At 36.2% G+C, this 22,481-nt stretch overlaps 1 protein-coding gene across 5 annotated transcripts; it reads right to left on the minus strand.

Moving 5' to 3' along the window:
* Nucleotides 1-16,638: 16,638 nt before the first annotated feature.
* LOC113349414 lies at nucleotides 16,639-21,853 on the minus strand. Of its 5 annotated transcripts, none has more exons than XM_026593385.1 (11): nucleotides 21,654-21,853; nucleotides 20,846-20,988; nucleotides 20,229-20,396; nucleotides 19,825-20,081; nucleotides 19,630-19,737; nucleotides 18,481-18,572; nucleotides 18,127-18,377; nucleotides 17,768-17,977; nucleotides 17,526-17,619; nucleotides 17,350-17,451; nucleotides 16,639-17,246 (listed from the first exon to the last, which is right to left on the minus strand). In XM_026593385.1, exons 8-11 carry the CDS (start codon nucleotides 17,911-17,913, stop codon nucleotides 16,875-16,877), a joined length of 714 nt encoding a protein of 237 aa, XP_026449170.1. In that variant the 5' UTR covers nucleotides 17,914-17,977; nucleotides 18,127-18,377; nucleotides 18,481-18,572; nucleotides 19,630-19,737; nucleotides 19,825-20,081; nucleotides 20,229-20,396; nucleotides 20,846-20,988; nucleotides 21,654-21,853; the 3' UTR covers nucleotides 16,639-16,874. The 5 variants fall into 5 exon arrangements, with proteins under 5 accessions (XP_026449170.1, XP_026449172.1, XP_026449173.1 ...); XM_026593387.1 differs by having other exon boundaries at nucleotides 20,190-20,396; XM_026593388.1 differs by having other exon boundaries at nucleotides 20,846-21,000.
* Nucleotides 21,854-22,481: the final 628 nt, after the last annotated feature.

The following is a 22,481-nucleotide window of genomic DNA, read 5'->3' on the forward strand; positions in this document are numbered from 1 at the left end:
GATTAGGAGAGAGATAAAGATGAGAGGGACATCTGCTACACAGCTGGACTAATTACGTGTGATGAGTTGAACCAGTGCTAGAAAGATCTTGTGCCAGATGGAAAGCGGACTAACAAAGCAACCAAAATGCATCTCTCTTCGACTCTCTCATAATTCTCAGTAGAAATAACGTCTTCTTCGGCTTCAACTGTTGATGATAAACTCTCGAACCTCGTAGAACCTTGACAATAAACTTTTCTCCTTAATTTCTTGCTTGAAACTTCTTTGTAGATTTCTACTTCCCTATGGCCTTATTGAACAAAACTTAACGATGATTTTTTTTTTTTTTTTTGTAGACAAAAATAACAAGACAAAAATTTAAATGACCATGAGAGAAGGACTTTAGAACTTGGATCTTCGCAACTTGTGATGTCTTGGTATCATGAACTTCAACAACTTATATCATTTGTTCTTATAACTTTTTGTAACTAAGTCTTCAACTTTGATTTTTGAAATATTCTTTTCTATTGTTACTTCTAAACCTTAAACGTCTTCAACTTTCTTCATATATTTTGATGTCGCTCCGCTTGTTGATGATGATAAGTTTCTACTGAGAGAGAGTCGTAATAATCCAGTAACTAAGACTACATTGTGAGGTTACTTTGTCTTTCTGGCATTTCCTCCTGACCTACTCGCCTTTCCATCATGGATGGTTAGATCCATCACGGTTACTCTCTAAAAGGAACAAGTTCTCTCCTTAATTTCAAGGATCTCAATGTCTTTTTCTCTAATGTCTCAATAGTTTGTTATCTCTAGCATTCCAATTTCTGTCTTTTCGGTGAGAAAAAGTATGTAAACTTAGCTAACCGGGTACTATGTGACGCTAGAAGTTTCAAAAATGCGACTAAAATGTTTCTCCCATACCCCCAAACTTAAATCTAACATTGTCCTCAATGTTCTAAAGATAAAATTAAAAGCATGAACAATGAGAAACTGTAACCACTTGAAGCAAAAGAGATAAGGAAAGATATTACCGTGTCGCAAGAATATTGGGTTACCTCCCAAGAAGTGCTAAGTTTAAAGTCTTCAGCCAGACATCGGAAGGAATTAGTCACCTCATAGAATCATATAGAAGTAGTCGGAATAACTGTGGGTCATCTGGATCAAAAGGTATTACCCACAAGAAGAGGAAACTGCAACAGACCAAAAAGATATCGAACATACCCTTGTTTAAGACAACTACATCTAGTTGTGTCTCAGGTTCAGGTTCTATAACTGGGTCTAGATAACAGGTTTTCATCGGTTGGATTTCCTTAAAGATAAGATCTGGTTCAGGTATTAGAGTCTGGAAAAACTCAATTAAGAACTTAGAAGCACATAAAAACAACTTGAATAATTGGGGATCCTCTAAGTCAATTAGATTTGACTCACATAGCTGACCACAATGAAAGAGGTGGTCTTCCTTAAGAAAATGTGTCGACCCTAATATCCTAAAGTGATTAGGTTTAGTCTCAAAACTTAATAACCGACACATCTTAAAATCAAAAGTTCCCACAATTGGAAGAAAATTTTTTGGTGGGAAAACAAAGTCAATCTTGGTATCATAGCCTGGGTTAACCACATCAACCAGAGGATGGGTTTCTAACAACTGAGCTTCTTTCTGGACATCATTAGGTTCGGGAAACGTGTATGAAGATAATCTTGTAAGATGGTTGAGGCACAAATGTCAAGTCCTACAGGAGGGTACTTTCTAAGAGTTAAAGCACACGGAGAATGATAATCACCCCCAAACTTAGAGTTTTCTGTGTCTCTAGAAAGACTAGTCACAACTTCCCTAATTTCTAGGTCATCAGATTCCTGAAAATGGTCAATTGCTTCTTCTAAGTCTGGTTCATCCTCACTCATCTCTACGAGTTTATCATCTTCTAAGCCTAGTGTTTCTAAATCACTAGATTCTAAAACAGTATTCTCAGGGTGAACTCTTTCCTATAAACCATCATCACAATCATATAAAGGATTATCAGAGAAAGTTTCATATAAAGGCTCATCAACTAAGGTTTTAATCATAGTTACCTCCTCCGATTCACTGATAGGCACATCAAATAATGGATTATCCGACATACTGCAGTCTAAAGGATCATGAACTACATCGTCTAAAACGGTGGTATCTCTAGTCAAATCCACATCCTTTTGAATATGTGAATAATTATTAAAATTATTTGGATTTGTACTATAAATAACACGATCATTATAAAGCTCAACCGGAGTAACAAATTCCTGATCACTATGCCTACATATTTCATGTTCTTCATCAATACTATCCTCATCATAATCATCACTATAATAACATGAAAATGATCGAACCTTATCAAAACAAGTAGTGTTACCAATTCTAACCTCGTCATCTTGATTATGTGAATAAAAACTATCCTTATTTTCGAGGGTGGTATTGGGAAAACTACACTGGAAATTAAGACTATCCTGAGCAAGTTTTTCCACAATCCTATTTGTATTCTCAGTAAATTCTTGAGGGTCTCTTCTAGAGATATCTTAGTTGACCGCTCTACGGACTCTTCTGGGAGAAGAATATTATAAGTATCTTTCATAAATAACTTCCGTGCTGACTCATTGAAACTCTTGAGAGACTCTTTTAGAGAAATAGAAGGATTTTTTTGCTCGTATGACATGTGGGTATGTGGATAGTAATTGGGCTCAAAATGGTATGGACCATAACCTTCAAAGGTTTCGCGTTCCCAATCACTATTCATACTATGGTCATAAAAAGGATAATGTCTAAGCTGCTCATTCGGATACTCATTGTATTGGCTATTATAATACCAGTTCGACATCCTAACTGCAAGGGAATTCTAAACAAACACAAATAAGGATGACTCGACCACAACAAGCCTATTTTATCTAGCAAACAAAAATCATAATGGCTCCACTTAGATTGTTTGTAGACCATCTTCTAATCCTTCGAAAGGAATTCGTTACAATTTAAGCAAACCCCTATGGAATCAATCCGAGTCAAAGTAAGTTGAATAGAGGCGAGGGAAGCTGTGTGGAGCTTTCATACCCAAGGCCTCACCGCATTACAAGGCGGCGCAGTCACGCATTCAACTCACAGAAACCATCATGAACTTCGAAGTATGCTTAAAAGAGTAACCAATATTTCTCGAATGACTTTCCTATTAAGATCGTTACCCTATCAGTCTCGTTCTAGTCCAAATTTTAAGGCTTAGGTTCGCGTAGGTTACGTGTTCCTAAGGCGGGCAAGAAGGAAACGGTGATGAAATCCGAGTCCTTATCTTGATTTGGCCAGGCCTTGCCCTTTACTAGGAAATTGAAACAACCATATTCAAATCCTCAGCATATATGCACCTTAAGGAATACAGTAAACCTGCTGACAGGGGATTCGCGGGTGTTTCGAAAAACTTACCTCCCGTACCAGACGGGCGAAGAACCACTGAAGTCGACTCGGGCCACGACTCCTATGTCATGTGCGAACCCGAGGGGCCGAGGCGATATCGTAATCGCCATCCTTCTCTGCAAACAGTTTATTTAAAAGTACCCTTCCATAGGGTTTTTAAAAAAATAAATAAATAAAAATGTCCAATGTCCAAAAATAAAAATGTCCAAAAATAAAACTTTACAAAAATAAAAAAAACTTAATTACTGTTTCTAAAAAAAAGTAAAATAAAAATTATTTACAAAATCTTCTTCTTCAATCCTTTTGGATTTCTCTTTTCTTTCCTTTTTGGGCTTCGCCTTTCTTTTCAGCACTTCTCTTTTTCTTTAGCTTAGCTCCAAATCTGAAAGCAAACAAAAGTACCAAAACGCGTAAAAAAGAACAAATAAAATAAAACCTAAAAACAAATATATAAACAAATCCGCGTCGGCGGCGCCAAAAATTGATAGTATTTTTCAATGATGTTGTAGTAAGATGATTCGTTCACTCAGATTTGTTGATAATTTGTTTTAAGACTTAATAAAGAAAATAAGGAAAAATATACAAAATTTGTCACAAGATGAAGAGAGACCGGGACTCGGGATTTCACTACTTTTCATATTGTTGTGGTTCAGTCATTACTTCTAGACAATATAGCCCAAACAAAAGAAGTTGTGACTCTAGTTCTTTGCCAAAAATAGATTTCGTAAAAATATTATTTGTAAGTTAAAAGCATGACGCATCTGAAGTAATTAAAACTAAGCATGCGGCATCTAACAAAATAACAAGTAATTAATAGAAATCATAAAGCGATTAAATCTATGCAAAAAGTCAACAAAAGAATTAATTCATTTACCAAAATCATGAAAACTTGCTTCCTCTGTTGTCCTGGTGGTGGTGTTTAGCTTCTCATGGTGAAAACACACTCAAAGAAATTTTTCATTGCTCAAAAAGGTGCTTACAAGGATGAAAAGGGAGGAACAACAATTAAAACCGGGTTTGTAACAATTATATTTGTTACAAACCAGAACGACCCACAGTATGTATCACTGATATTGTTGCTCTAAGACTGCTGCCGCTGTGCCGCAATAACTGTAGCAAAATAAGACTTTTGTCGTTGTGTGGCAAAATTTGTAGCAAAATAAGACTACTCGGTGTTGGTCTTATGTTCTTCGTGTTCTTGGTGCAGCAGCAGCAATGGAGGTTTCTGAAACTCTGATTTTTCGTCTCTGTTGTGTTCTCTCTCTCTCCCCCAACTCTCCATCCCCTTCTATGATACCTTGTGAACATATTTATACGTGATTGCGACATTGAATCTCCTCCATTAACTCCAAATAATCTTCATTTACTCGGGTTATTTTCTTTTCATTTTTATCACTGATATTGATTTTCACGTGTTCTGAAGCTTCCATATTGCCATATTTAACTTCTTCACACTCCAAATAGTGGTTAGGTTCTTCCAAACACGAGCAACACACGTCTAACTCGTTGTAATCCCGTGAATATCTTCTTCTGTGTACGTGCTGCCCTGTTTTCTTCTCACTGATTTTTCAGCCAAATTCGATCGAAACAAACACCCATACCAGTTTTAATATGACATATCACGTCTATCCACAAAGTTTCAGCCCTTTAGTCTACCCAGAACTCCTTCAAGAATCGATCGAAAACTCTGCCATTATTGCTGCCATTTTTCCCGCCCTTTTTTTTCATTTTTGAATTTTGGGAAGAAGATTTCCTCCCCCTAATCCTGTATGGGCGTCCCTTTAGCACTTGTCCTGGGGTGCGAATAGTATTTTTGGGCGTAAATAGTAATTTTCTGGGGTGCCTTCAGCGCATTTCTGGGGTGCCTTTAACACATTTCGGGGGTGCCTTTAGTACTTCACCATGGGGTGTAAAACACCACTTTTCGAGCCAATTTCGCCGCAAGAGCTTATTTTTCCAAAAACATCTACAAAAACATAAAACACCATAATAAATACGAAATCGAGTACTAACAATACAAAACATTGAGGACAAATTAGTCACAAAAATGTGTCTATCAATAATAGTCCCAGATCACTAGTTTCCGCATAATGAACTTAAAATATAATATGGAAGGGTTGCTCCACTCATTGCCAATTGGTTTTCAATTGGATGCTCGTATTTAAAAGTTATGAACCAAATAAAAACACGCTCAAATGCTCCTCTATTAGCAGTGGTGATCTCGTCAAGAGAATTAATGCTTGCACTAATGGCATAAAGAGGAGAAACATCCCTGTAGGAAAGAAATTTGCTCCAGCAGTGCCAGAGCAAATATGATCTAGCAGCCCCATATTAGGCCATGTGGCAGTTTGGGATGTCATCAAAACCATCCTTTAACCCCAGTTATATCCTAATCGGAATTTTAGTTGATAAAAATATTCAGGCTTATTTAAAGAAAAACCTATCTATACATATTGTTAACTCCTTTTATCTACCGCTAATGTAACTCATGATCTTCAAATTGTTCACTGGGGTCAATGTTCAGAACATATTGAATAAGTAATCCCCGTCTTCTTATCAACTTGAGTGAGAAAAACTTAAGTCCCAGAAACTAAAGCAAAAAAATCCGAAGGAACTTACATCCAGACCAGCAAAAATTCATCACTCCAAAATTTGTCATAAGTTAATCCCTTCCAAAACTTCCCTGTGCTTGAACCAATAATAATTAAGATTCTTATTTATCAACTTGTTATGACATTGGCTTTACTGGTGCAGCTTGCTTGTTGTCTTAGTCCACTCGATCTTGGATCTAAAACACTCAACTAACATCACATTCCAAGTAGAGAGACTCTCTGATGACGTGGCAAGGGATTTTTGGGGCGATTTTTTAGGGCAAATTCTCTTCATCTTCAATATGACTAGGGGCGCAAAATCTCCGTCAATTCCTGCAATAAGCGTAAATCGGAGAGGAGAATCTGATAAATCAGCAACTGGTAATGGTTTCAATATTGGGTATGAAGAATTTCCAAGATTATCAAACTCATCTTCAGAAATTGGTGGGGATTCTAATCCTGACGTAGGCCTTAGTGCCGAACCACGTAAATCATCGTCTCTTTATATTCTGTTCTTTACATTCCGCACTTTACATTATGTACTCTTCGTGCAGGCTTTGATCTTTATTTATCTTGTTATATGAATCTCATCAATGATAGTAGCGACAAGACAAGGATGATTCCGAAGGCTTTGAGTCGATGAATCAATACAATCACCATCCCTTGTAGTCATCAAACATATTTCATACTGTTAACTGCATACGAGCATTGTTTGTGAACACGTGGATGCCATCGTGATTCTTGTGTTTACAAGATTCGCATAAAAAAGAAGAAACTTTCTGTTTGAATCCTTTCAACATCTTAGCGTCTGACTTGGGAGCTGTAGATTTGGAGAATTTGGAGAGAATCTCATCCCCTTCTCATGAAAGAGCTGCAGCTAGAGAAGACTTTGATGATAATAATGAAGACATTGAGAAAACAGATGAAGAGATGGGAGTACAAAAGGTTAAATCTCTTGATGATATTCCTCTAAGAATACCAATGACTAGTGCTCAACAAGTGGAGAATATTAGCAAGTTTGCTGCTCTTTTAGGAGCATCTGGTTGGTGTTCGGAAGAGGGGAAAAGAAAAATCTTTGGTGAGTTAAATGAGAAATATCAAAAAACTAGGCAGGAAAGAGAAATGGAGCAATTAGGCTGGAAAGGTGATCCTATCAATGAACAGCTTGGAAGGGGCCAAAGGAAATCTGCCAAGAAGAAATAGTTTTTTTCTTAGTGTGGTGCTAATGTTGCATTCTTTGCTATTGTTTGAGCTTGGGCTTTGTTTTTTGAGCTTAGACTTTGGCTCTTGTTTGCACTGTTAAGTGCTTTTATATTTGTGTATGTTTTCTTTTTTCTTTTATCAATATATTAACCTTTCTACTCAAAAAAACTAACATCACATTCATGAGGAATTTGTTATATTTTGTGTGAATTCTTTTCTGGGATGAGATAATGAAGTATCATTATCACGATGAAGCTTCCTTAATTTATTACTAGTCTGTTGCAGAGTTTGAGAAACTTGAGTATGAATCACTGGAGAAATTTGTAAACATTGACTAATGCTGTCTAGAAAAACTCCAGCTTCCGAAATCTGATAAATATCTGTCTATATAGAAATATGCAGTGAATCAGTTAATTTAGTTGAAGGGTGTCCATATATGTTCTCTTCTAGAAAAAAAAAAAAAAAAAAACCCGGTAACTTACCGTAAATTAAATTACTTGAATCATGATTTCCTTCACAGTTGGCACATAATATGACAGACACTATTATTCCCATTTTCTCGAAGCATCAAATCATTTCAAATTTTCAACCAATTCTAGCACGAAATTGCAAGTTTCAGAAAAAAAGGTTTCGTTGAGTGTGATATTTTGAAAGTCCTAAATGGTTGCAATTTCTTAAGAAACCTACTGTGTCTAATATTTTGAAAGTCCTAAACTATTGAGTCCAATATTTTGAACGATTAACTTTGAATCGTTCTTCTGATGAAATTTCTTCTTCTTATAATGCAGTTGCGATGACGGGAAAAGTCTTCTTCTTATAAGAGATACGAAACGCGGACTTTGGGAGGGAAGAACCATAAACTACGTTTGAAAAAATTTATCAGCTAAAAATTCGATTACGATGTAACTGGGATTAAAAGCTGGGTTTGATGACATCACAGACTGCCACATGGCCCAATATGGGGCTGCTAGATCATATTTGCTCTAGAACTGGTAAACAGTTACATATTGGGCCAAAGTGGCAGTTTGTGATGATCTAAGCACTCCTAATAATTAATGTTCCTACTCCACCTACATTTTTTTATGTGAAAATTATAGGGAAACCCATTCTTACACATTTTCCTACTGTGAAACCCACTCTCACAAAATCTCACGGACGCATCCAAAATCAGCCAAATTATTTGCAGGCCCAGAGTTTTCAAAATTCGTTTATTTTCTTTTTTATTTCCCAGTTTAGCCTCACTTTCAGTTTCAGTATATCCTGTTTATTTTCGAGAGATTGATTATCGAGAGATTGATTCAATTTACTCAGCAAGATTTAGCCTCACTTGTCCTTGATTACCGAGAGAGATTCAATTTACTCAGCAAAGCTTCAGGTTCGTTCGTTTTTATTCCAATCTTGATTCTGATTTTTGTTTAATCTTGATTCGATTCTATGTTTTAGTTCCTGTAAGATTAGGATCTATTATTTTAGGTTTCCGAAACTTAATTTAGTTTTTCAATCGTTTTTTAGATCTTTTAAGCTTGTTTTTGAATTTTTGTTTATTTTCTAGGTTTTGAATTTGTTAACATCAATGTAGATATTTTCGATTAAATTTTTTTGTTTCGATTTCATGTTCCGATGTTGACATACCAATTTACTAGGTTTTTCTTCTGTTATGTTGGATTTTTTATTTGATTTGTTTTTCCATTCTTATTTTTGATATGTTATCTGTTATTGATTTTGACATCCTGTTGATTTCTCATCTGATTATGGTTAATGTAGATTGTTTGCTGTTGTTGATTTGATCTTTTAATTTTGAGTAGGGTGAAAATGCCTGTTGGTAGTGCACTAGCTGTAATTCACTAATTCAGTGAATTCTTAGCACATTTCGTTGATGTCAACACAACTTTGGAGTCTTTGAAGACAGCCGTTTTCCAGAACTGGACTCGTTTATTACCGCATCATGTCATATTTTCCTTTAATGATGGAAGCAAGTTTGTGCGAGTTGATTCTGATATTCTGCTTCAATGTTTTGTATCTCGTTGCCACTGTAAAGGTCAGAAGAACTTTGATTTACTTGTCGAAGTTGGCTGTAATTCTTCCAGAAGTCGTAGTAGAGCTTCAAGTAGTCGTGTAATAGAACCTGAACCCGAACAAGCTATGGTGAATTTCCTTGAAAATGGTTATGTGCCTGTTAACAAGGTTCTTAGGACTGAAGGTTGGGATAAATTACTTGGTGAAGTTGGTAAAGTGTTTTTTGGAGGTGTAGTAGAGGTATGTATCGTAGTGAAGAAATACGAGTTAAAAGCTGGGCGTGTTCTTGTATATAAGAAGAATGAACCTAGCAGGTTCTATGCAAAATGCTCAAAAGAAAATTTCCCTTGGGAGTATAAGGTTTGTGTTGTTGATGTTGAAAACAAGATGCTTAAGGTTAAGAAATATGAGAGCAGTCATACCCGTGGTGTTGGAACTGAAAGGCTTTTCCACAGGCTCAGCAGTAAATTTGTTTCTAGTCTGATCAAGGATGAAATCCGAAGTGATCCGAGTTTCAAAGCATCTGATTTGGCAAAGTTTTTCAAAACTAGCTACGGGATCAATGTGAAATACTACCAAGCTTACAACTGAAGAGAGAAAGTGTATGAGGATATATTTGGTGATGAAGCCATGTCGTATTCGCATCTTTCATGGTATGTAGATTCCATTCGCAGCACAAATCCTGGGAGTTGGATTGATTTTCAAGTTCAAACGGATGAACCTGAAGCGAATGAGGATAGTTCAGCTGAATTAGAAGATGAGGCACCTTCAAATAAGTTTGTGCGTCTTTTTATTGCTTTCGAGGCATGCATCCATGGTTACCGTTACCTTCGCCCCATGGTTTATGTCGATGCTACCTTTCTTATAGGGACATATAGAGGATGCCTCATGGCTGCAACCGCTATCAATGCTGAAAATGGTAATTTTTCTGATAATGCATCCTTTTTATATATGTGCATAATGTCTCATGCATTATTTATTTTTGCTTCATAATGTCTTATGCATTATTGTTTTCACTTTTCTGGTTATGCATCATTTCTGTTTTAGATGCATAAGACATTATACATTTTTTGTTTTAGGTGCATAATGTCTTATGCATTATGGTTTTCACTTATTGATTTTATGCATCCTTTTTTATGCACATGCATAATGTCTTATGCATCATTTAGTTTAGTTGCATAAGACATTATGCATTATTTGTTTTCACTTTTCTGGTTATGCATCATTTCTGTTTTAGATGCATAATGTCTTATGCATTATTTAGTTTAGATGCATAATGTCTTATGCATTATGGTTTTCACTTATTGATTTTATGCATCCTTTTTATGCACATGCATAATGTCTTATGCATCATTTAGTTTAGATGCATAAGACATTATGCATTATTTGTTTTCACTTTTCTGGTTATGCATCATTTTCTGTTTTAGATGCATAATGTCATATGCATTATTTAGTTTAGATGTATGAGCCATTATGCATTTTTTTAGCTGCACATACTTCATGTAGACGCTGGCTTGATTTTATATTTTTTTTCTGTGCAGGCTTCTTCCCACTAGCCATGGCCCTGGTACCTGGTGAAGATAATGATAACTGGGAATGGTTAATGGGGAATTTGAGTAATGTTCTTGATCATGATCAAAGGCTAATCACATTTTTATCTGATCGTGCAGAAGGATTAAAGAGAGCGATTTCATTTTACTTTCCTGGAGCCTTCCATAGTCTCTGCTATTATCATCTTAAGATGAACTTACCTATTAATGCATCTGACGAAAGGTATGGTGCAGTTATTGATTCATTTCAAGCTGCTGCTTATGCTCTTAGTCGTGAAGGTTTCCAAACTGCCATCGCTACTATTAGGGGTCTTAGTTGTGGTTGGGTTGCCGACTATATTGAAGATATCCCTCCAGAGAAGTGGTCAAATGCCTTTTTCCAGGGTTGTAGGTATGGTAGGATATCTTCTACTCTTGCTGAATCCTTCAATAGTTGGATGAAGGTACACAAGAAGCTCCCTAAAAATGCTCTTCTGGATCAGATCAGGAATTATGTGATGAGTATGATGTCAGAAAGGCTGAATACGGGTAATAGTTTCATAACAATTCTCACACCTAAGAATGAAAATAAGATGAAGGCTCTTATTGATGGGGGTTTAACCTGGATGGTTATACAGTCCGATACTCATGTTTATGAAGTGGAAGGAGGGGACAATTCTCATAGTGTTAACCTTGAGGCAAGGACATGTACCTGTCAGAGGTGGCGCGTCTATGGGTTTCCATGTGTGCATGCTTTCGCATCGATAACAATGTCTGGTTCTAATCCATATGATTTTGTTGAACCTTATTTCACTACTTCATACTTCAATAATGCCTACAGTCATGCAATTCATCCTATTCCGAACTATAACAGGCTTGAAGTTTATGAAGGTAATGATATTATCGATGTACCTAATGTTAGGAGGCCGCCAGGGAGACCACAAGCTAATAGGCATTTAAGAAGATATGAGAAGCCGCCCAGGAGAGCTATTCGTTGTGGTAATTGTTTTGAGCTTGGTCATCATAACAAGAAAACATGTACGAATCCTACCTGTTACAAGAAGCCTCCGAAGCCGCCGAAGCAGCCTAAGGGAAGTTAAAGAAGAGCAATTATCTTGTTTGTTTCTTCAGACTATTACTTTTATGTTTGAACCTTATTCATTTTTCTTTCATTAGTTTCTGTATTAGTTTTTATGAACAAGTACTTTTTCTTTACTTAGTTTCTTTTTTGTATTGGTTTTATGAAACATACTTTTTTTTTTCACTGTGTGTTTTTCTGCTTCTATCAGATAATGTTTTCATTTTTATTCTTAAATGCACAATGGATTATGCTTTAGTTTTTGATGATGCATAACTTGTTATGCATTAGTTTTTATGATGCATAACGTATTATGCGTTATTGTTTTGAATATGCATAATCTCTTATGCGTTGTTTTTCGACGATGCACGATCTGTTATGCATTTATTCTTTTAAAGATGGCGTCATAACGACTCATGGAAAAGTGGTTCCTTCATGCATCTGCATATGCATAACAAGTCATGCGTCTGCATAACAAGTCATGCACATTTATTTTATTAGGAATAACATGTTATTCAGGTTTATTTTGTTGCATAACTTGTTATTTAGATGTTTATATGTAACCTGTTGTTCCTTCATTTTCCTTGTAAGATTTATATCATAGTACAGTTAAATGAAATAAGATTGCAGCAAATAGAAGCACTGAAACCAGCATTGATATATAATAAATATATATATATATATAAACATCGACAAGATAACATAAGTTTTTCTGACAAGAACTACTGACTAAAGTTAAGTTTTCATACCAACACATTACACATAACTACTGACTGAAGTTAAGCTTCACACTAACTACTTTCCCATTAGTTTTCACTCCCAAGTTAAATTTCTCAACCTACCAACAACACACAGGTTGTTAAAACAAAGTTATGTTTGAGCCTTTCTATTATGCACAACTTCACATTTGACGCTCAGCTTCATCACATTGACGCGCAACATCATCCCAGATGTCTTCATTGGCATCTATCGCCCAACTGTTTCTAAGATCCGTCAGCATTTTCAATACCAGACTTACTCTTTTCTTGTTGTATTTTTCTACTGCATCTTCCTTTCCCAACTTCAGCCATTTGTCCCTAACTTGAGACTTCATGCTCATCTTCATATAATAGCATACAAATATAAGGCAGTCGGGTGATGACCTTGTTCAGGAACAATCTTGGTAAAAATATCCTTGTATACAAGCGGTTCCCGCTTTATATCCACGATTTGTGGTGATAGATTCAGTTCATCATATCTTTGGATCAAATACGGCATACAAGCCTTTGCCATTATGAGAGCTTGTTTCTTGCAGTTAGATTTATAGCCTTCAACACTGTTATAGTAGTTCCACTCACCCTCTGAAAAGTCATACTCTAACAATGTCCAATGTGTACCAGCAGGGTTTTCCTTTGTCATATAGTTCATCGGAATGAACATTCTCTCAACTTCAATAGGGAGATTCAAGATGAATTCTCCAACAAATTTGGCAATCCCATCTTTATCCTTTGTTTTAACAAAGAACTGCAAAAGAAATATTTTTTAGGAAAAAAGTTAGTGGATGCAATTGAAAGGGTGCACAACAGGTGTAGAAAACAATGCTGAATAACTTGTTATGCAGTTCAATCTAGTTGCATAACATTTTATGTTGAAGTAATTATATGGGCATAAGATAATATGCAGGAATGACTTGTTATATAGCAAAATGATTTTATTTTCTTGACTTACCCAAGCATCTGGCGTCATGAATGCAGACTCCGCATACCTATGTTCAACACTATCAGCCATCTTTTCATTTTGCCGCTTCCTGAACAACCTATAACTGTAGTAGCGTACTACTTGGTCTTCTAAGTATTCGTTGTTCATTAGCTGCCTTATTATATCTCCGTGAATCCGAATATCCCACAAGTACGGGTCTTCTCCTTCTCTGATACTCCAAGACGAATTTCTGCAGATGACATAAGACATAATTGATGAGATGTTTTATTCAAGTGACATGCGGCAGGACCATAAACTAGAGGGTTGTGTTATGCATGGGTTTTTTTTAAGCATAACTTGTTATGCATTTATTTCATAAGAAGCATAACCTGTAATGCATTGATTTCTTAAACAAGCATAATAAATATAACAACATTTTTTGCATAACTGAACATCCATTAAACATTGGAGCTGCATAACATGTGATGTAGATATTTTAAACAATGCATAACTAACCATGCATTAAACATTGGGAGCTGCATGACATATTATGCAAACAAGCATAAAGGTAATTTTGATGTACTTACAGGCTGTTGGCATTCTCAAAGTATGTCTCCAGTACTTCAATCATGGATGGTTCTATTGTTTCCTTGTAATCTTGAAAGCATTCCATTGTTTCCAGCGGAGGTAATTTTCTGAACGGCAAGCCAGCAGACGTACGGGGATTTTCTTCTTCAACTTTATCCTCATCAGGCTTGTCTTTTTGCTTCTTCTGCTTCCCTAGCTCACAATCTTTGAGTAGTACACTGGTTGTCCTCTGATTCCCTGTTGTCCTTTCCTTGATTCTTCTTACCTTGCTTCCTGGTTGCTTCCCATCCTCTTCTTCCTTGTTTGCTTTTCACTTCAATACTGACTTTTTCTTCAATGGTGACCTCTTCAAAAATTCTGTTCTTGGTACAAACTCCCCTCCTACGTCTTCTTCCTAGAGATTCATGTAACCAAAATGTGTTAGATATAAACAGTTTATTATGAAATTAAGTAAATAGTTGATTAAACAACAAAACAACAATATAGTAAACAGTTTATAGTTGATTAAAAATAATAAGTAGTACATAGTTGATTTGACATTAATAAAAATATCATAATAAAAGATGTTATATTTTAGGTACCAGGTTTTTTGAAATGGTCTCCATCTCAGCATCTTCATTATAGCCTTTTTCTTTTTCAGCATCTTGTGTGGCACCAGGAGTTAAAGGATTCTCAACCACCATCTCCTTCTGTGCATCAACAACCATCTCAACAGCTATTTGTTGTGGCTTTTCAGCCACTGGCTTTCTGGTTGTTGTGGTTCTTCAGTTTGATGTTGTGGTATCTCAACAGCGGGTTGTTGCAAATTTTCAGCTTGCTCTTGTGGTCCACCAGCATCATCTTTAATTATAGCAGCAGGTTGTGATAAATGCAGATTAAATGTGGGCACCACATATTCTTCTGCTTTCTTCTGAGTTTCTGGAAGAATGTCATCATCACCACAGGCCAAAAAGTCTCTTTCCTGTGCTTCAATTCTTTCTTGTGTTGTTGCTATATTTGGTGTTGTCTCCAATTCCACTTGAGTTTCTGTTTCCTTGTCGTCGCTGGAGAGATTAACAGCTTTTTCCATGTCCATGAACTTGAAAGGTGAAGACTGGATACCTTGACTAGCCGTTTGGTCTTGGCTATCGAGTCTGATAACTTCTGGAACTGATTCTTGTGTAGGTGGTTCAGTTGAAGATACCATTTCAACAATAGTCTCATTCCTTGGAAAGTTTTGGCTCAGTGGGTCGCCTGGCTTGGCTGATGATACATTGACACTAGGTCCACCTGACGACTCCTCCTGCACTTCTATGTTGCCACAATCAACGAGCAATTCCTTCACGTAATTATGCAACTTTTCATTGAAGTCTACTCCACTCTGTCTATTCCTCTCCTGAGTCTGCTTCATGTCTTTCAGCTTTGCTTCAATGATCTGCAACCTTGCTTCAGCACAATCGGGCACTACAACAAAACATGGTTTTTTCAATGAAAATATCGTCACAAATATTTGGTTTTATGTCACAAATATATTTTTCTGACGTTTTTTTGCTGTCGGGCAGTGCGTTATAACAACAGGTGTTGCAAATAATCCAACCGACGCTAAAAGCGTCACTTATGTCGAAGGTTTTTTTCAGTAGTTTTTTGTGTCACAACAAATGTTTCTTCGTCACAAATAGCTTATGCGTCACAAATACTATTTTTTTCATTTGTACTGAAAAATCCTTTATGTGACATTCGTGTATGTAACAAAAAGTTTGTATTTATAACGGTTGAAGATGTCACAAACGATCCTTATTTTCAACGCATTAATGCGTAGAAAATTGGCGCATACGCGGCGGATACACCCGTCGGTAATAAATCTTATGTATAACGGTTGAAGATGTCACAAATGATCCTTATTTTCAACGCATTAATGCGTATAAAATTGGCGCATACGCGGCGGATACACCCGTCGGTAATAAATCTTATGTATAACGGTTGAAGATGTCAAAAACGATCCTTATTTTCAACGCATTAATGCGTAGAAAATTGGCGCATATGCGGCGGATACACCCGTCGGTAATAAATCTTATGTATAACGGTTGAAGATGTCACAAACGATCCTTATTTTCAACGAATTAATGCGTTATAAAATTGGCGCATAAGCTACGGGTACACCCGTGGATAATAAATCTTATGTATAATGGTTGAAGATGTCACAAACGATCCTTATTTTCAACGCATTAATGCGTTATAAAATTGGCGCATAAGCTACGAGTACACCCATCACTAATATATGTTATTTTCAACACGTAATAACATCGTGAATAATAATTATATGCTACGTATTATTATGTCGAATAAGAATTATATTTTCCACGCGTAATTTTTGTAGATACAAACATAATATGATTTTCCACGCGTAATTTTTGTAGATACAAGCATAATATGGGCCACTTTTATAATCGTGGAATATATACACATTTGCAACACGTTTGTTGATGTTAGAGTGGGAAGTAGTTTTCATATTTTTCATAACTACTCAGAAATTGTAATTCATGAAAGTTAGACTACCGAATCTTTTCGAAAAGAAGCAAATCATTCATTAATAGAAAAGATCTACATTGTTCATTAAATGACACCACTAATTAAGAAACTTAACATTCTAAACTGAAGAAAAGAAACGATACCACTACAAATTTCAAAAGTGAAACATAAAGCTAATTTTAAAGTGAAGAAAAAAACGATACCACTTGTTGAAACATAAAGCTAAAAAAGAAACAGAGATGCGGATCTCAACTGTTGGTCCCTCAACAATCATCTCAAGAGGTGGTTTGACGGTTCTCAGGAGTACTTTGACTGTTCTCAGGAGTGCTTTGACGGTTTCCCTGCATTTCAAGCAACATTCTTCTTATATCCATTGTGTCGGTTACCAGCCCCTGTATTGTGCGATTTTGATCATCAACTCTTTCTTCAAGTTCCTTATTTCTCTTCTCTGCGTCATCTGCCCTCCTAAGCACTTCGCATAACTCCGCATTATATTCAATGCCAGACGAGCTAGGTTTTTCATACCCATGACCAAGACCCTTGACATAACCGGATCTTACACCTAGCACTTCCTCACATATTTGAGCATAGGTCAAGGGTGTTGAACCTTCAGGTGTAGGCGCAGCTCGGAGTTCAAGCATTTTACCCTACACAATAATTAACAATAAATAGCAGAACATATGCTAAAACTAAATAATAACCCTCAACAAAAAACTTAAAAGAAAATCACAACGAAAATCCTTAGATTACATAGTTTTCCTCCGCCGTATGACACGTCCAAACATCATTTTTGCAGTGGGTTAACTTGTAGAATTCAATTTGTTCAACAACTTCACCTGTTTCTGGATCACACTGCAGGTGTCCCCATAAAAAAAATTAGATACAGTATTAACCATAAACTTGTATAACAGAGACAGCACAATTACCATTTCCTCTCTATAGCGGGAAAAAGGTTTTGACCCCGTACAATGAATGGTTGTATTCGCTTGTCTGACTTTTTTTACCTTGAGTGCTACTTGTCTGCACTCAAATCCAAAGAAGACGGTTCAATGCAGATTGATGCTACATAGATATCATAAATACGACTACTACTGAAGTCTGAATACCACCAATATGACTACCACAAATAAATCTTATAAATACAATAAGGATCGAACACCAATATTACCTGAAACTCATCAGACTCAAACCAAGTGCAAAGTTTCTCCCAATCCTCCTGCTTAACCTGATGATGCGGGTTTTCCCGTTCTGTTCCATCTTGTTTGTACTGCAGGTAGTGTTTGTGAAGTGTGCATCTGAACTATCTGTACTCATTTGCTAGCATTGTGTTGACCGCCTTCTGAATGCGTACTACATGTAGATCAATAGTGAATTTTTCCTAAGTTCACAATCACCAAACAAATTTCTGTTAGCACCAGCAACAAAGAAACTACGCAAAGAGAGTTCTAATAAACAAAGCCGTAGTCTGTGCAACAAGAACATAACAGTAGGGACACTAAAATGATTCAAAAATAAGTATATGATTACCAATATGAGATCATAAAATTTCTTCAGATCTGATTTTCCAATTGACTTCCATTTGGGGCGAGTCGACCACGGTGCAAACTTTTTGACGATGATTCCTATTTCAGTTTGGAATTCAGTGGCCCAATCCCCAGTTGGAATCTTATTACCTAGTTTGATCGTTATTGTAGGCTTTTCTTTCTTTTTCCTTATGTGATCATTAAGCTTTGCATTAAGAGCATCCCCTCTTCCTGCTTTGTTAATCTTTGGCAGATCTATTTGTCAAGAGATATGGGAGTTAGATAATACTGCGTCTGCCGAAAATCAACATAATAATTCCAAGAAAATAATTTGTAGGTATGTGATTAACTCAATTACCAGTGCGTGACAACTGAGAGGCTGCGTGTGATGTGCGAGGGGGTCTAACTCCACCTGGTGCCATTATCCCTTGATTAAAATTGGTAGTACTCCTGATAATGAAACACAAAAAGTAAATGATCAACAAACTGTAAGGAAAATATATCAAAAGCATCAAGGTTAACAAGAAAGAACAGTAGACACTCAAAAATCAAATTAATAAAAGAACCAAAAATAACAAAAAAGAAAACCAGAGACTAAAAATCAAAAAAAAAAAAATGAAGAAATAAGTTCAAGGAGAAACTTTGATAAATCACCACAAGATTTTTTTTTCTCAAGTTTTCATCACAAAAAGTTCTCCCAAATACCAGTTTTGAGTCACTGACCACAAACCCAAAACAGATCTCTGTTTTGGTAGGAGAGATTAGGGATACTGATAGTTAGTATGAGAGATTAGAGATACTGATTTGCACTTACAATAATTAAGATGAAGAGATATAATTGAAGATCAAAATCAAAGGTCAAGATGGTTACCTCTTTCAAGTTCAGATTTAGGGTTTTGTACTTGAGTTTTTTTTTTGTGATACATGAAAAGAGGTTTTGTTTCAGTATAAAAGGGAAACGTGATCAGTTATCCGAAGTTTATGGCCACAATCTAGACTAAATAAAAATTTTGGCGGACTTTTTGAAATATCATGAAAATTTTGGCGGAATATCTTTTTCTTTGGCGGACTAGTAAAAGACTTTTTCCACAATTAAAAAGATTTTATCCCCAATATTTAGGAAGTAAAAATAAAATCATTAAACACAATCTACATATATTCCCAGTATATACAATCTAAATATAGCTAAATATTTAGTGCACATCTAACAAAGTGCAGTAGGAGGGCGCATCTTTGACTTAAAAAAATTCATCTCATCTTTACTAATTAGCACTTTTGGGGAAAACAAAAATCAACATAATAATTTTCAGAATATGAAACAAAAATTCATCGCATCTTTGCCATCTTCTGGTGGATCACTACCTGGTATTTTATTCTAACGAAAAAGTAGAAATAAAATCATGTTGTTCAGTCCTGATAGACCACCTTGCATTTATTGGGCATAAGTATCTACAGAACATTATAAAGAATAAACTCTTCCGAGAAGATAGGAAAACAAAATTAGTACCTGGTCGGTCTGATAAAACTGGGTTACCTCCATCCCTTCCTTCGAGGTCGGAACGTCTTCCTCCATCATATTGCTACCATTTAGTGGATCCTTAACTGGTCCTTCACCCTAATGAGCAAGTACAAATAACATCACGTCAAGCCTGCAGAGGAAGCTGATAGACCAACTAATATACAAAATTTGTTCATTACTTACGCAAAATACATGCCCAATATATTCCAGAGGAACTAGCTAAAGAAGCCAAGTATTCTTCAGCACATTCCTTTACTTTCCACACTCAAAACACAATAATAATAATGGTCCACCGTGTACACCATAGTTTGCTAGAGACTTGTAAATATCATTACTGTCACAAGCAATCAAAAGAAAGACTTCCTTTCCTGCTGGTTACATCTTTGACTCACAAGTCTTGTGTTATTCTTTTTTAGAAACCTCTTGAAAAAGTTCAAATGCTGCATTTTTGAGAGTCAAAAAGCTATGTTTATATATAGCTAGAATAAGTTTCTACAATGTTATTGCAAATATACTCGTCGAAGAAGCTTGAAAATTAAAAAAACTACCTAATAGGTCTGGAAACATTGGGTCACATCGATCCCTACCTTCGAGATCAGAGTGTCTTCCTCCATCAAAATGCTTTCTTTCTGTAGATGACTAACTGGTCCTGCATCAGTCTGAAAGCACCGTGCCACATTGATCCTTTCATTTTAGGCTGGAGTGTTTTCCTCCATCACATTGCTATCTTTATGTGGATGATTAACTGATCCATCCTATTGAACAAGTACATACAAATAAGTCAAGCCTTGAAAGGGACCTAACAAATTGCAGTATTTGATCCTAATAGACCAACCAATCTACATAATATTCATTCACTACATGAGCACTGTACAAGCCAAATAAACTCTAGACAGCTCAGTTTTATTAGAGAACGTGCTAAAGAAGCCAAATACTTAGTTCCAACACTCAGTGTAACATTAGAGTGGTCCAGTGTAGTAAACTGCATATATCTTGACTTTAAGAACTGTGCACCTATTAATATGTCCCTAGAAAAGAAACCCAATCACATGAATGAACAAGAATTATTACCACTAACACACGGAATACAATTTTCCAACTACGTAAAGTCTAGATGACACCACATGTTATCATGCAACTCATCTGGATTTACATCTTTTCTTGGCACTTCTATGTAATAGTATTGGGTTGACGGCGAAATTACCTCCTGCGCCACTGACTTCCTCGCCACCTCTTTCAGTTTTAATTTTGACCTTGTGTTGTATATGGCACTTCCACTAGTACTCGCAAGACATTCTTTGTTCTTCTCCTTCAATGCCTCAATTACCTAGTGTGCAACTAGTGTACCTGTAAACACCACTTCGGTCACAAACAAACAGAACAAATATAACAGATTACATTGGAGAATAACGGCAAAGAATTCAAAATATGCGTCTAAAAATCAAAATCAATTGATTTTAACAGATGGAATGCATCCCAAAAGGCACTTACATCTCTGTCAAGCCAATGGTTAAGGCTAGGTACAATTTTATACAAGTAAACTAGTAAGGATGTAATCTCTGAACACCATGAACACTAATTTGGTTCAATCGACCAAATTTAATTCAAACTATCATTAATTTATAATGTATGGTGTTTTCTTTCCAAAACTTAATAAGCTAAGGTTGGATTCTCACTTCACCCATTTATCAAACAGATTGTAGGCATAAGCTAACATTAAGTGCATACATGAATTGACTGGTATTACTATTCAAGAATTTTATCCAAAATCAAATGAATTTATGTTCAGGTCACCCATCAATTATATTTCCAATAATTCATAAAGGAAATTGTGAAATTCAAAATGACAATAATTCATTTAGCTAAATTTATGAACCTTAACAACAATTTCCAATATACTTCGTTTTTCAAAGACCATCCTTTTCTTTTTACAAGACAGAACACCATGAACACTAATTAAGAGCAGTGCAATTAAAATCTAAATTAGAGTGTGGTGATTGTAATATACATACCGAGCTTGCTTCAGAATCGCCATCAACATAACCAGAAGCAACAAAGATTCATTAGCATAGGATCAAAACCACCAGTATCATGACCCGGTTTGTACATGCAAAATAGAATTGATAAAACCCCATTCTTCTTAATTAAACCAGGACCCAAAATCACTTTAACCCTCTTCAAGAATCTTCTAGATCTCTCAGACTTCCTTTGTTTTTGATTTGAAGCTGAGTATTTCTTATCTTGACTACACAACACCGAGCATATGGAAGTGGAGAAGCTGCCACGTACACCAGTTAGGATATACGTGTCGAATAACAAGAAGGATTATTCTTCTTAGTTTCTAATCCACAATGCTACACGTAGCAATAGTGTCTTTGGTTTTGTCGAAGGAAAATACATTCGCTGGGCTAACATCAACTGCAGTGGTGCGAGTATAATCAAAGAGGGAAAAAAAGACCAAATTTTGGTTTAATCTGGTATGTGACGCTACGGTGGAAAAACTAAATTTGGTCAGACGTACATTATACGTTCGCCTGGTGTGGGACGTGGACTATACCAACGCCTGGTGTGGGACGGGGATTATACGTTCGCCCGGTGTAGAAAAAAAAATGGGGCGGAGGTATTAAGCCCGCCCATGCATTTGAAATTTGTAAAGAGTGGGGCGGAGGTATTAAGCCCGCCCCACACAAAAGAAAAAAAAAATGGGCGTGCATTATACGTTCGCCTGGTGTGGGGCGTGGACTATACGTCCGCCTGGGTGGGACGTGGACTATACGTCCGTCTGGTTACGGGGCGTGGACTATATAAACACCCGACTATATTTGGATTTGGTCTTGGTC

Source organism: Papaver somniferum, chromosome 2, assembly GCF_003573695.1.
Source record: "Papaver somniferum cultivar HN1 chromosome 2, ASM357369v1, whole genome shotgun sequence".
In the NCBI taxonomy this organism is placed as follows: domain Eukaryota; kingdom Viridiplantae; phylum Streptophyta; class Magnoliopsida; order Ranunculales; family Papaveraceae; genus Papaver; species Papaver somniferum.

Coding starts and splice junctions, on each gene's coding strand:
- LOC113349414 (XM_026593389.1), bottom strand. CDS start 17,913: ATGAGTACAGATAGTTCAGATGCACACTTCACAAACACTACCTGCAGT. Junction 17,620..17,767: donor TTGAGTCTGATGAGTTTCAG/GTAATATTGGTG, acceptor ATTTGAGTGCAG/ACAAGTAGCACTCAAGGTAA. Junction 17,247..17,349: donor ATACGGCGGAGGAAAACTAT/GTAATCTAAGGA, acceptor ATTATTGTGTAG/GGTAAAATGCTTGAACTCCG.